Below are 13,687 nucleotides of genomic sequence, written 5' to 3' on the forward strand. Positions count from 1 at the left end.
CGTGTGGACACATTTTTATAGATTTTATCTTGAAGTTGCTCAACTTGGGAAACAAATGTTTCCGGTGGCTACTAGACTTAAGGAGCACTTAAGTCTTCTTACAAAATCCCTGAAATTTTCTCCACTTTTCTCCACTCCACTCTGTTTTCGGCCTTAGAATAAATTGTCCTTTCCTTGATATTTATCTGCAAGGCCAACCGAGAGCTCAACTACTGTATCATCGAGGTGATCCAACTTGGTATAACTAGGTATGTAGGGCCATTGGCTTTAAAAACGCCCTATGTCACTGCGACCTGATGGTTAGATCTTTTGTGACTTTTCCTTTATGGTGACTTACCCAATATGGGATTCCCACGAGGTGTGGACATGCCGCCAATGGCCATCACATGGGAATGGTCGGCCGTCACTACTATCAGAGTGTCGGATAGATTAACCAGGGCCAGAATTTGAAGTAGGGTCTCCTCCAGGGCCAGGGTTTCGTCTAGGGAGGAGCTGAAAAATGACAATAATAAGAAATAATATGTAAAGTGAAGAAAAATAGAGAAACTTGGCAGAATTAGACAGCACATAGCCATCCTAGTTAGCTTGGAGGGTAGTGCATCTCTGCTTTGTAAGTGTTAGGCCACCAGTTAAATTCCGGGGCCAATTTTATTCTCAATAGACAAAGTCTGTTCTCGGCAAGGCTGGCTTTCTTCTATCCTGTTGTCCTGCTCTCTTCACTTTTATGACAATAAGACCTTAGCATTTACAGTTCCCTCTATCAAATCTCTTTAACAAAAAGGACATCACAAAGAGGAAATTATCCAATTACCTATATTTTGGGCTTGGTCAAACTTTTGGGGCTCTTTAGGAGCCCTTTTTCCAAATGAGTTTTACTGAAACGCTTGTATAAGGAGCTTAAAAGTAAATGTGTACCTACCAATTTACCTTAATTAATTGAAATCCAAATGAATGAGATGATTGGATGGGTCCCAGAGATAGAATCTTTGCAATCAGTGTTCAGCCATTTTTGAGTTCACTGTGGTCAAAAGAGTGGATACCTTGGAGGACGTGTATACCTACTATGTATGTGGCAGATGAAAGGACAATTAAATTTGATGAAAATTTCAGGAAAACTGCATTTATAACTTCTTGGGCCAGTCACTCACTCTCAGGTAGACCTGATCAGGTGTCAGATATACCTGATAGAGTCAGTTCTACCTGATAATGTGTGGTCATCAGGTTGGTATCAGGTAGAACTGACGACCTTTTCAGCCGTACCTGTCAGGTCTACCTTATAGTGAGTGTGCTCATCAGGTACGTATCAGGTAAATCTGACAGATGGACCTTTTCAGCTGTACCTGTCAGGTCTACCTGATAGTGAGTGTGTTCATCAGGTACCTATCAGGTAGACCTGACAGACCGACCTTTTCAGCCGTACCTGTCAGGTCTACGTGATAATGAGTGGCTGGCCTTAGTTGGCGTAGGATGAACACCTTGCTCGGTGGCGAAATGGTCAATACATTCGTCTTTTATACAAGAAAGCGCGGGTTCAATCCCAGCCGAGAATGCCTAAAGGCTAGTATCCTCCCTGTTTTAAGTCCCCCAGCCAGACTCTTACATTTCCAACTGCCAATAATAAATTATTATAGTGTATCATTGTATCCTGTGGGATGTCTTACTTTCAATGAAGAGGAAATATCCTTTGGGATTTCGCTTGAGTATGGAGAGGGCTTTGACCGTCATCTCTGCCAGACTGGGATCCCCACTCTTATCCCGGTCCACTTCAAAGTCCATGTGAGAGTAGGCGAAGAGTCCTGTGGGATGCGAGAAATAATAGGGTTGTATAATACCTACATTCAAAGGATTTTAATCTATGATACATACTCGACTACTCGTACATAGGTGAAATATGATACCTAACGGTCAAGTGTCGACCCTATAGCCTATACCTAGGTACTCCATTACACCTGAGTACATAGGTGGAAAATGATGCCTAACGGCCAAGAATCAACCTTACTCTGAAAAAAAAAGCGGGTGTGAATAACACACGAGCATTTTTTATTATTATTATTATTATTATTCCCTTTTTCCCAAATAAATCTCATACTTTTACTTACCTAAAATCAGACAAAATTTTTGAGAGATTGTTTCGTAACAAAGAGAACAACCCAAAATCGTTGCATTAAAACTGAGACTTCATTTTTTTTCGGTCACCTATTTCTAGGTAGGTATACATTTTCCTCTCTGTACCGACTGTAAATATACGGTCCTTACTAAGGACTCCTTACTCCTTTTCTAAGAAATTGTGTCCCCTTGTTTATCCATCTTATTTTCTCTTCTACCTAATTCTCCATGACCCACTTAAATGTTTGAACAAGGAAGGAAAACAGAGAGAGAGAGAGAGAGAGAGAGAGAGAGGGAGGGAGCGAGGGAGAGAGAGAAAGAAAGAGGGAGAGAGAGAGAGAGAGAGAGGGGAGTGGGAGATAAAAAAACTAAGAAGAAAGTTCCGCTTTCATTCCCTCTTTTATAAATTTGTATGTAAATAACTATTTTAAAGAAAAACGTCATTAAAGTTTGCAAAAAAGAGCTAGACCAATTTGCTCAACGTCCGTATTCCAACCGGAAAGATGTAACTTTGAATAATTTCCGACAAATCACTGAAGTTGAGCAACGTCGAGTGAGGATTGTATTTGAATAGGACGTTTATAAAGTGAAATAATCATGCTAGTCATACCTAGGTAAGGTGAAGAAAACAACAGACAACGGCTAAAAACAAACCTTACAGTTCAGAGAAACAAATTTGTATGAACGCCGTATAACTATTTAAGTATGCAATATGCGAAGCATAACGTATTAGTGGAGATGTCTGGTTTCCTTTTAGTGATGTCTAGTTTGTAGTTTCCTTTTATTATAATGTGGAAATTATTGAAGTATTTGAAGTGTTCTATCTTCTCTTTTACTTCCATGTTACTCTTTTTTCCATGTCTTTCTTTGTCTCTCTAAGTCTCTATTTATTCAAGAAAGAGAGTAAATAATAACAGTGTTTTCCCCTTCTCCCTTCAATCTATCTTTTATTTTAGCTCTCTATTTCTTCTTACTCTATTTGTATTTCTTTTATTCTCTCTACTGGTTTTGTTTATCATGGCAGGAGTCTCAGAATTGAGCTCTTCCACCCAACCTCTCTCTCTCTCTACTCTACTCTTCTGGAAAAACTAGGTACTTATTATAGCTTCACTTTTTTGCTTTGTCTCCTTTTTTATCTCAGATATTTTTTCTTTTTTCTCCCTCTCTCTCTCTCTATCTCTATCTCTCCCTCTCTCTCTCTCTATTAATCTCTCTCTCTCTATCTCTATCTCTACTGTTCTTTATAATACAATCAAGACAGAAGCAAGAAGAATTTGAATGAAATAAATCATAGTTTTTTTACCCAGAACTTGTTGGACGTTCATCTCAATCTTGTCCATCTGCTGTTTGTTCCACACATAGGAGGCCTTGATTCCCCGCTTCCTCTTGTCTCTCAGCCAATCATCGACGAGATTTCGCCCTACGATTATCTAGGGTTGTAGAGAACCCTATTAGAGTAATAGAAAGCAACCACTATACCCTAGTTGTCATCACATAGGTCTACCACGTGGGAGGTTCAGGTTCAAATTCGGCAGCGGTCGATTTTTTATTTAGCTTTCTGCAAAAGGAAAAATAGTTTCACAGACATTTAAAAAGAAAATCGTGGATAGGTAGTTCAAAATTCAAACGACAATTTGATAGGTAAGTATAAGTAGGTACCTATATAGGTACGCATGATTTGGATAAAATTGAGAGCTTTAATGCAAGCCCTTCTAAGGCAAACGGCTAATGCGGACTTTTCTTAAAAAGCAAAATTAATTGCAAAAGCAATTATGATACACGAGTTTTTGTAAAATTCTCTCAATACTTTACAACGGAAAAGTAACAATCTCGGAAGGAATAAATCTTTTTTCAGCTCTTACTGTGGGAAATATGTCTTCAGTTCTTCCCATGAGAAATCCCTCTTCGGCTCTACCTGTGGGAAATATCCCTTCAGCTCTTCCTGTAGGAAATCCCTCCGTAGTTCTTCCTGTGGGAAAAATCCCTTCTCAGTTCTTCCTCTGGGAAATCCCTCAATTCTTCCTGTGAATCGGGGATCGTGATCTAGACCTCGACCTCTTCTTTTGACTTCTCCTCTCGTCTCTCTCCTCCTTACTTTCTTCTTTACTCTCTTCCTTGTTTGATTTGTCTTCTTTATCTTCAGCTTCATCATCTCCCCATCCACTCAGATCGTACTTGGACAGGTCTTCATCATCTCCCTCTTCCTCCTCTTCTTCATCTTCTTCTTCCTCCTCCTCTTCTTCTTCTTCTTCGTTGTTCTCATCCTTATTTGATCCCAAAGCACCTGAAAAAGAGATATCGAATTAGAGGTAGGTACTTACATAAACTACACTTTAAAAGTATGAATAGGCCATTTTGTGATAATCAGGGCCGAAATTTAAAATATCAATTTTAGACCCAAAGTCCAAGAAAATTATAATCATGAAAGAGACCAATATTCAAAGCATTAATCACTTTTCACCTTTTCAGAATTCAAAGAAAAATCACCCATATCAGAGAAATAACCTGGTAGACTTTAAATCTTTTTCAAAATCCACAGCTCTGGTCCTGACTAAGTAGGGGATTGACTTCAAACTTGTGCCAAAGTAGGTACTGCATTTTCTAGGTCTTTTCTGTGGTGAGTAAAAAAGCATTTTACCTTGATAAGAATCTTCAGAGTGGATGCTGCTACCAGGGTCTACAAAAACCGTACTCGAAGACAGTAAATTATAAAAACACATTTTTCAATCATGAAATGAAAATATAATTACAATAGTTTTTTACTTCTTACTCTTTCTATACAACATGTACCCTACCTACATTAATTATTATGACATTAAAAAAATACACAAATTAAAAATAAATATATCAAAGAGTGGATATCAATAGAAACATCGGAATCAGTACCGACAGCATCGCATCTCGGCCTTTTGGCTAAGATCAAAGTGTGTCTTTGTACCGACACCTTTGTACCGAAAGTACCTAAAGCTGTATCCCATACACAAAAAGACCAATCTGAGGCTTAAGTGTAGGGGCAAACGGCCCTAAAGGTAGGGATTAAGGTTCTACGAATCTACATCAGCTGTGTTACGATTATCTAGGGTTGTAGAGAACCCTATTAGAGTAATAGAAAGCAACCACTGTACCCTAGTTTTCATCACATAGGTCTACCACGTGGGAGGTTCAGGTTCAAATTTGGCAGCGGTCGATTTTTTATTTAGTTTTCTGCAAAAGGAAAAATAGTTTCACAGACATTTAAAAAGAAAATCGTGGATAGGTTACGTTCAAAATTCAAACGACAATTGGATAGGTATAAGTAGGTACCTATATACGCATGATTTGGATGAAATTGAGAGCTTTAATGCAAGCCCTTCTAGGGCAAACGGCTAATGCGGAATTTTCTTAAAAAGCAAAATTAATTGCAAAAGCAATTATGATACACGAGTTTTTGTAAAATTCTCTCAATACTTTACAACGGAAAAGCAACAATCTCGGAAGGAATAAATCTTTTTTCAGCTCTTACTGTGGGAAATATGTCTTCAGTTCTTCCCATGAGAAATCCCTCTTCGGCTCTTCCTGTGGGAAATATCCCTTCAGCTCTTCCTGTAGGAAATCCCTCCGTAGTTCTTCCTGTCGGAAAAATCCCTTCTCAGTTCTTCCTCTGGGAAATCCCTCAATTCTTCCTGTGAATCGGGGATCGTGATCTAGATCTCGACCTCTTATTTTGACTTCTCCTCTCGTCTCTCTCCTCCTTACTTTCTTCTTTACTCTCTTCCTTGTTTGATTTGTCTTCTTTATCTTCAGTTTCATCATCTCCCCATCCACTCAGATCGTACTTGGACAGGTCTTCGTCATCTCCCTCTTCCTCCTCTTCATCATCTTCTTCCTCCTCCTCTTCTTCTTCGTTGTTCTCATCCTTATTTGATCCCAAAGCACCTGAAAAAGAAAAAGAGATATCGAATAAGAGGTAGGTACTTACATAAACTACATTTTAAAAGTATGAATAGACCATTTTGTGATAATCAGGGCCGAAATTTAAAATGTCAATTTTAGACCCAAAGTCCAAGAAAATTATGATCATGAAAGAGACCATTTCAAAGCATAATCACTTTTCACCTTTTCAGAATTCAAAGAAAAATCACCCATATCAGAGAAATAATCTGGTAGACTTTAAATCTTTTTCAAAATCCACAGCTCTGGTCCTGACTAAGTAGGGGATTGACTTCAAACTTGTGCCAAAGTACTGCATTTTCTAGGTCTTTTCTGTGGTGAGTAAAAAAGCATTTTACCTTGATAAGAATCTTCAGAGTGGATGCTGCTACCAGGGTTTCTGCGTTTTTTCCGTCGTCCAAAATCATCATATTCATCGTCATCATCTCGTTCTGCCCGTTGCTTATATTCTACAACGCCTCTCTCATTATAACCTCCACCTGGAAATAAAATAATCAAAAACCATTATGCAGAGGTGTTAAAGCAGTTTAAATCAAGAGTTTTGAAAGAGGTTTGATATAACAATGTCCCAGAATAAAAGAGAGGATGACAGGACATGGAAAAGCCAGCTATTTTAAGACCAAACCTCATCAGTTTAGAAAAGTTGAACCAGGTGGGCATCAAAGCCACAATCTTGCAATCAAAAACCATTATGCAGATGTGTTAAATCAGTTTAAATCAAGAGTTTTGAAAGAGGTTTGATATAACAATGTCCCAGAATAAAAGAGCTAACAGGACATGGAAAAGCCAGCTATTTTAAGACCAAACCTCATCAGTTTAGAAAAGTTGAACCAGGTGGGCATCAAAGCCACAATCTTGCCCTTAGGTATGTGGTAGACATGCTACGTTCCAAGCTAACTAGACTGGCTGATCCTTGATTGGTGTGGTGGGTATAGATTGTATTCATGTGTCAACTCATTTGAAAACTAAATCAGAGTACTTAAGGTAATGAGAAACAGCTAATCTGTTCAAAAAGGACTATAATTTAATTACCTAGGCCAGTTCTCTCCTCAACCTCTCCAAACTTGGGAGCATTACACATGTTGCATTGAGATCTCCGTGCCCAGTTTACGTTGCCACATTTGTTACACTGCCAGTCATCGGGACTGAATAGTCCGTGACTTTTCTCTGCTATTACTTTGCCTGAAACAAGACAAGAAAGCATTTGAGCACTTTGTGACACAACTGAGCATCTGACAAGAATCTCATAAATACTTCTGGACCGCCGGGAGTCGAACCCGGACCTCCTGCGTGCAAGCCTAGTGTGATACCCACTCGGCCAGGGAGGTTTGTTATCGAGTAGTGTGGACGGTTCAGTGTACATCCAGCGATGCCCGGTCGACTATGTGTGGACACATTTTTATAGATTTTATCTTGAAGTTGCTCAACTTGGGAAACAAATGTTTCCGGTGGCCACTAGATTTAAGGAGCACTCAAGTCTTGTTTACAAATTCCCTGAAATTTTCTCCACTCCACTCTGTTTTCGGCCTTAGAATAAATTGTCCTTTCCTTGACATTTATCTGCAAGGCCAACCGAGAGCTCAACTACTGTACCATCGAGGTGAACCAACTTGGTATACCTATGTAGGGCCATTGGCTTTGTAGGGCCATTGGCCCTATGTCACTGCGACCTGATGGTTAGATCTTTTGTGACTTTTCCTATATGGTGAACCAACTTACCCAATATGGGATTCCCACGCGGTGTAGACATGCCGCCAATAGCCATCACATGGGAATGATCGGCCGTCACTACTATCAGAGTGTCGGATAGATTAACCAGGGCCAGAATTTGAAGTAGGGTCTCCTCCAGGGCCAGGGTTTCGTCTAGGGCCCGGTGCGGATTGTTATAGTGATGGGCATGATCTATACGGCCACCTGAAATGATGATAATGGCTATTAAAGAAGGAATCTGCCATTTATAACTTCTTGGGCCAGTCACTCACCATCAGGTAGACCTGATCAGGTGTCAGATATACCTGATAGAGTCAGTTCTACCTGATAGTGTGTGGTCATCAGGTAGGTATCAGGTAGAACTGACAGACGGACCTTTTCAGCCGTTCCTGTCAGGTCTACCTGATGTGTGTGCTCATCAGGTGTCAGGTATACCTGATCAGGTGACCGGATCAGGTGTACCTGTCAGGTCTACGTGATAATGAGTGGCTGGCCTTAGTTGGCGTAGGATGAACACCTTGCTCGGTGGCGAAATGGTCCAGACATTGTTGACTATGTGTGGACAGGGACACAGCTTAAGAGTTTAACAAAAACCTGATACAGTGACACAAGTAACTTATAGGTACTCTTCACAGGCAGTAGCAATCCCCCTTGACGCAGTCCAGAATCGATGGTGAAACTCTCGGTCATTCCCATTTATAATAATTATCTTATAATTATTATAATTATTTAATTATTTATCTTATAATTATTTAATTATTTACAAATTGATTAGTAATCATCTCAACAGAGCCTTACAGCATATAAGGCATAAGGTAAACAAATCGTAATTCACGATAGACGAGACTAAGTTACTTGTGTTCTTCTTTTCAAGCTGAATATTCAAGTCACGTCAAAATCTATTAGTATGACACAGTGGCGTTAAACCCATAAATGCTGGTGCTCTTACCGGAGTCGTGGTAGCTTTAGAGATGTTGAACGCCGTGGTAGTGGAGGTGTTGTGGGTTCGAGTCCCGTTGCATCTTTCCCTGTACTCTCCTATACACGCGATGTAAGCTATAGCGTGAGGTATGTAGCTTTGATCCATGGTACCTGAAGCAGAGAAAGTAAGTTATCTTCAGCTAATTCGTGCTTTGTGTTGCTTCAGATTCAGCTGACAACTGATTCAGGATCGCAAATACACATTGTCCAATACCTACAGTACCTACACCTACACAAACAACAATAATTATTCAAGTTCAGTCATCTTGAACTGGTTGTTCTGTTGAACTAGAAATTTCATCAGAACTTTCTAACTTCTAACCATGATTTACGAGTGAGGCAAAACTCGGGTTGGTGCAATTTATAGAAAAATCCCCAACAAAGAACCTTAGTCAAATACAAAATAAGGTAAGCAGGTTATTTTCAGCCTAGCCTAGCCTAGCCTATTAGACCTGTTAATAAACACAACTTGAGCAAGTTTTTGTTGTTGTGTAGAATTTTATTCACATCTACCTCAATGTTGAATATCAAAGGCAATATTACAAAATTTACCAGAAGGAATTTTACAAATTAATTTTAATTCATCTTGTGACTGAGATCATAGGTAAAACGAAAAGATTTTTTCTTCTTCTTTTTCAACATCTGAACAACCATTTGTAAGAAGACAAACTCACCTATTTCATGTCCTAGTTTCTTCTTCGATCCACTACTGCCCGATGAGCTCCCACCAACTTTTTCTTTGCTACATCTGTTACATGAAGTTCTCCACGCAAAGTTTATATTGCCGCAAGCTGCATCGGCACACACCCAATCATCCTCGTTTGATTTTTTATGTGGGAATGGTCTGGTTTGAGCTTCCATGGTTGGAGTTTGTCAGGAGTATTGAGAGAAGAGGAGCTGAAAAATGATAATAATAATAAATAATATGTAAAGTGAAGAAAAATATTGAAACCTGGCAGAATTAGACAGCACATAGCCACCCTAGTTAGCTTGGAGGGTAGTGCATCTCTGCTTTGTAAGTGTTAGACCACCAGTTAAATTCCGGGGCCAATTTTATTCTCAATATCTCACTAGACAAAGTCTGTTCTTAGAATGGATGGCTTTCTCCTATCCTGTCTTCCTGCTCTCTTCGCTTTCATGACAATAAGACCTTAGCATTTACAGTTCCCTCTATCAAATCTCTTAAACAAAAAGGACATCACAAAGAGGAAATTATCCGATTAGATTTTGGGCTTGGTCAGAACTTTGGGGCTCTTTAGGAGCCCTTTTTCCAAATGAGTTTTACTGAAACGCTAGTATAAGGAGATTAAAAGTAAATATGTAGGTACCTACCAATTTACCTTAATTAATTGAAATCCAAATGAATGAGATGATTGGATGGGTCCCAGAGATTGAATCTTTGCAATCAGTGTTCAGCCATTTCTTGAGTTCACTGTGGTCAAAAGAGAGTGGATACCTTGGAGGACGTGTATACCTACTATGTATGTGGCAGATGAAAGGACAATTAAATTTGATGAAAATTTCAGGAAAACTGTGAAAAAGTGGCCTTTTTCGGCGAAAATCTTGGAAAATCTTCAGGAAAAGCAGCAGAAGAGAAATTTCTCAAAAATACCGATTGCTCAAATGTAAACATAACCTCAAATAAAACAGCTGATCGAAGCCCTTTACACACGATGATCGATTTTTTTTTTTTGCCAGGAAAATTTAAATTGTAGGTGTTCTGAGTGCTGGTTTTTCCTGGCCTCTCTTAAAGTTGAGTCCTCTAGAACCTAAAAAAAAAAACTTTCTTTCCTCTTGTTCTTTTTTTTTTCACTCCAAACTTTGATACCCCTCCCCCACTTTACGCTGCTCTGATACCTAATACCTACAGCTACTGTAGGGTAGGCATTATTCGGCTGGGATTCGAACCCAGGAACTTCAGGTTAGGAATCAATCTTCTTGTCATTTCAGGTCAGCTTGGACTGCTTGGAGGGTAGTAGGCCTGCCTTGTAAGCACCAGGTCGCTGGTTCGATTCCGGGGGAGAATTTCATCCTAAACAGACAAGTTTCGTTCTCGGAACGGCTAGCTTTCTCCTATCCTGTCTTCCTATTTTCTCTTAAGACATTTTCTGTTACAGTTTCCTCTCTATCAAACGTCTAAAAAAAGTGAGAGAAAAGAAAGGGAGAGAGAAAACACATTGTTAGTATTGACATCAAAATTACATTGAAATTTATGTTGTATTGAGGAGAGTGGAGAAAATTATAGTGATAACATTTAGGTGTTAAATACATCAGGGCCGTATCCAGGATTTAAGGGAGGGGGGGGGAAACTAATGGGACGGGGGGGGGGATGCTCCAAATTTACGAAGCCTGGCCTACAGTACAGAAGAAAAATGAAGCTCTGCGGGGCTCGGACCCGATTTTTCGGAGTCTGACATACAGTAAAGGAGAAAAATCGAGCTCGAGGAGGGGGGGCCCGGGCCCCCTCGCCCCCCCCTAAATACCTACGGCCCTGAAATACATGGGTAGGAATATCCAATTTTTACAATCTAGAATTTACGTAGGTATGTGTGGTACAATGTGGGTACATATAGGTAATTATTATGTTACATTGTTACATGCCTCCTAGGTACCTAATTATATTTTTTACAAAAATCATACGTACGAGTACCTATTGTGTTATTTACACTAGTGTACAAAATTATTTTACATAGGTACTTATTTACAATACACATTCATAGGTAACCCCATATTGATGGGGATAGTTACAGCGAAAACGGTGATAGGTAGGTGATACCTGTTGGATACAGCTGGTAGGTCACAGCAATCAATCAATCCATCAATCATCAAATACATAATAAAGAAATCTACCTACCTACCCAAATTAAATTTTGAGCACAAGAGGTGAATAAGTAGAGGAAATTCAATCAAAATAGTGTTAAATTTAAAGGAAAATATCAAATACCCAGGTATCATTAGTTCTTTAGAATCTTTAGACAAAAACTTCGTCCTTTAATTTACAATATTCTTTCTAATACCAATTTTTTATATTCTGAAGTTGACTCAACTGGTCGTTCAATCGTCTTCACGACTGAACCCCGATTTCCAAGCATGGAGCCGAAAAAACTTGGAGTCTGCTGGGAATCAAACCCGTAATCCCCGGTGAACAAGCCTATAGTGTGGTACCCACTCGGCTACGGAGGTTCCTGATGTTTTCGTCTTTTTCAAGCTTAGCCTAACCCAGTGGGAGGACAGCGCCCAATATCACACCCACTGAACAAAACACTCAGTAGGGGAACAGCGATGAACCACAGACAAAAGGCGCTAACTTGGACCCGAAGCCACATCTGGCACCTCTCACGAAATGAGCCAGCTCAAGGTCATCACATTGACCAACAACACGGCAACACTGTACAGATATACAAGGGGAGGGGAAGTAGGTGGAGCTTGATTTAAGGTCACGCCCCCTCCAGGGTCGTCACGAATAACGCTGCTTGCCAGAACGACGGCGTCTCGGCTGTTGTTCGGGACGATACACGCCTGTAATCAATAGAAACATCGGAATCAGTACCGACAGCATCGCATCTCGGCCTTTTGGCTAAGATCAAAGTGTGTCTTTGTACCGACACCTTTGTACCGAAAGTACCTAAAGCTGTATCCCATACACAAAAAGACCAATCTGAGGCTTAAGTGTAGGGGCAAACGGCCCTAAAGGTAGGGATTAAGGTTCTACGAATCTACATCAGCTGTGTCTACACAAAGTCGACCGTCGTCCGTTGATCGATGTCGATTGACGAGGTGAATCCATGTTGTCGAGGCAGAGTGGACGGTTTCAGTCGACATCGACCGACGGCTGTTGACTATGTGTGGACAGGGACACAGCTTAAGAGTTTAACAAAAACCTGATACAGTGACACAAGTAACTTATAGGTACTCTTCACAGGCAGTAGCAATCCCCCTTGACGCAGTCCAGAATCGATGGTGAAACTCTCGGTCATTCCCATTTATAATAATTATCTTATAATTATTATAATTATTTAATTATTTATCTTATAATTATTTAATTATTTACAAATTGATTAGTAATCATCTCAACAGAGCCTTACAGCATATAAGGCATAAGGTAAACAAATCGTAATTCACGATAGACGAGACTAAGTTACTTGTGTTCTTCTTTTCAAGCTGAATATTCAAGTCACGTCAAAATCTATTAGTATGACACAGTGGCGTTAAACCCATAAATGCTGGTGCTCTTACCGGAGTCGTGGTAGCTTTAGAGATGTTGAACGCCGTGGTAGTGGAGGTGTTGTGGGTTCGAGTCCCGTTGCATCTTTCCCTGTACTCTCCTATACACGCGATGTAAGCTATAGCGTGAGGTATGTAGCTTTGATCCATGGTACCTGAAGCAGAGAAAGTAAGTTATCTTCAGCTAATTCGTGCTTTGTGTTGCTTCAGATTCAGCTGACAACTGATTCAGGATCGCAAATACACATTGTCCAACACCTACAGTACCTACACCTACACAAACAACAATAATTATTCAAGTTCAGTCATCTTGAACTGGTTGTTCTGTTGAACTAGAAATTTCATCAGAACTTTCTAACTTCTAACCATGATTTACGAGTGAGGCAAAACTCGGGTTGGTGCAATTTATAGAAAAATCCCCAACAAAGAACCTTAGTCAAATACAAAATAAGGTAAGCAGGTTATTTTCAGCCTAGCCTAGCCTAGCCTATTAGACCTGTTAATAAACACAACTTGAGCAATACCATAGGTACCCTACTTTATCCAGACCCTATCTTACGCGTGAGCATGTACACAACAACTCTGCGGCTTAGGTGTAAGGGCAAATAGCTTATAGATCGAGTTAAGCTTACCCGTGAGTAGGACCGATGCTAGTGGTCCGCTGGAAAACACGGGCACATCTTCCCCCGAGTGTGTCGCCCAGTGGCGTGGTACTCCAGAGCCGTGCACACTGTTC

General features: G+C 40.0%; 3 protein-coding genes across 5 annotated transcripts; all 3 read right to left on the minus strand.

Annotated features, from left to right (window-relative positions):
• Positions 1 to 323: 323 nt before the first annotated feature.
• Positions 324 to 3,998, minus strand: LOC113467816 (membrane-bound alkaline phosphatase-like). Its single transcript, XM_026824243.1, has 4 exons — positions 3,969 to 3,998; positions 3,410 to 3,536; positions 1,662 to 1,796; positions 324 to 481 (listed from the first exon to the last, which is right to left on the minus strand). Exons 1-4 carry the CDS (start codon positions 3,996 to 3,998, stop codon positions 324 to 326), a joined length of 450 nt encoding a protein of 149 aa, XP_026680044.1.
• LOC103510088 (zinc finger Ran-binding domain-containing protein 2) lies at positions 3,967 to 10,338 on the minus strand. Of its 3 annotated transcripts, none has more exons than XM_017444437.2 (5): positions 10,068 to 10,337; positions 9,402 to 9,624; positions 7,069 to 7,218; positions 6,375 to 6,515; positions 3,967 to 4,390 (listed from the first exon to the last, which is right to left on the minus strand). In XM_017444437.2, exons 2-5 carry the CDS (start codon positions 9,586 to 9,588, stop codon positions 4,119 to 4,121), a joined length of 750 nt encoding a protein of 249 aa, XP_017299926.1. In that variant the 5' UTR covers positions 9,589 to 9,624; positions 10,068 to 10,337; the 3' UTR covers positions 3,967 to 4,118. The 3 variants fall into 3 exon arrangements, with proteins under 3 accessions (XP_017299926.1, XP_017299928.1, XP_008472952.1); XM_017444439.2 differs by having other exon boundaries at positions 10,060 to 10,337; XM_008474730.3 differs by lacking the exon at positions 3,967 to 4,390 and adding an exon at positions 5,353 to 6,021 and having other exon boundaries at positions 10,068 to 10,338.
• A 1,338-nt stretch (positions 10,339 to 11,676) lies between these two features.
• On the minus strand, positions 11,677 to 13,669 carry LOC103510096. Its single transcript, XM_008474739.2, has 3 exons — positions 13,584 to 13,669; positions 12,964 to 13,106; positions 11,677 to 12,246 (listed from the first exon to the last, which is right to left on the minus strand). Exons 2-3 carry the CDS (start codon positions 13,099 to 13,101, stop codon positions 12,064 to 12,066), a joined length of 321 nt encoding a protein of 106 aa, XP_008472961.1. The 5' UTR covers positions 13,102 to 13,106; positions 13,584 to 13,669; the 3' UTR covers positions 11,677 to 12,063.
• Between the last annotated feature and the right edge of the window lie 18 nt (positions 13,670 to 13,687).

This window comes from Diaphorina citri, unplaced genomic scaffold (assembly GCF_000475195.1).
Source record: "Diaphorina citri unplaced genomic scaffold, Diaci psyllid genome assembly version 1.1 scaffold558, whole genome shotgun sequence".
NCBI classification, from domain to species: domain Eukaryota; kingdom Metazoa; phylum Arthropoda; class Insecta; order Hemiptera; family Psyllidae; genus Diaphorina; species Diaphorina citri.

Bases quoted from the DNA above. Each gene is read 5' to 3' on its own strand.
- LOC113467816 (XM_026824243.1), bottom strand. From the start codon at position 3,998: ATGGGAAGAACTGAAGACATATTTCCCACA. The intron at 3,537-3,968 runs GTAAGAGCTGAA...CTACAACCCTAG, and splicing joins CTGAAGACATATTTCCCACA to ATAATCGTAGGGCGAAATCT. The intron at 1,797-3,409 runs GTAAAAAAACTA...CGCATCCCACAG, and splicing joins GAACGTCCAACAAGTTCTGG to GACTCTTCGCCTACTCTCAC.
- LOC103510088 (XM_017444437.2), bottom strand. From the start codon at position 9,588: ATGGAAGCTCAAACCAGACCATTCCCACATAAAAAATCAAACGAGGAT. The intron at 7,219-9,401 runs GTGAGTTTGTCT...GTCTTGTTTCAG, and splicing joins GAAACTAGGACATGAAATAG to GCAAAGTAATAGCAGAGAAA. The intron at 6,516-7,068 runs GTAATTAAATTA...TTTTATTTCCAG, and splicing joins TGAGGAGAGAACTGGCCTAG to GTGGAGGTTATAATGAGAGA.
- LOC103510096 (XM_008474739.2), bottom strand. From the start codon at position 13,101: ATGGATCAAAGCTACATACCTCACGCTATAGCTTACATCGCGTGTATA. The intron at 12,247-12,963 runs GTAAGAGCACCA...TATTGATTACAG, and splicing joins CTAAAGCTACCACGACTCCG to GCGTGTATCGTCCCGAACAA.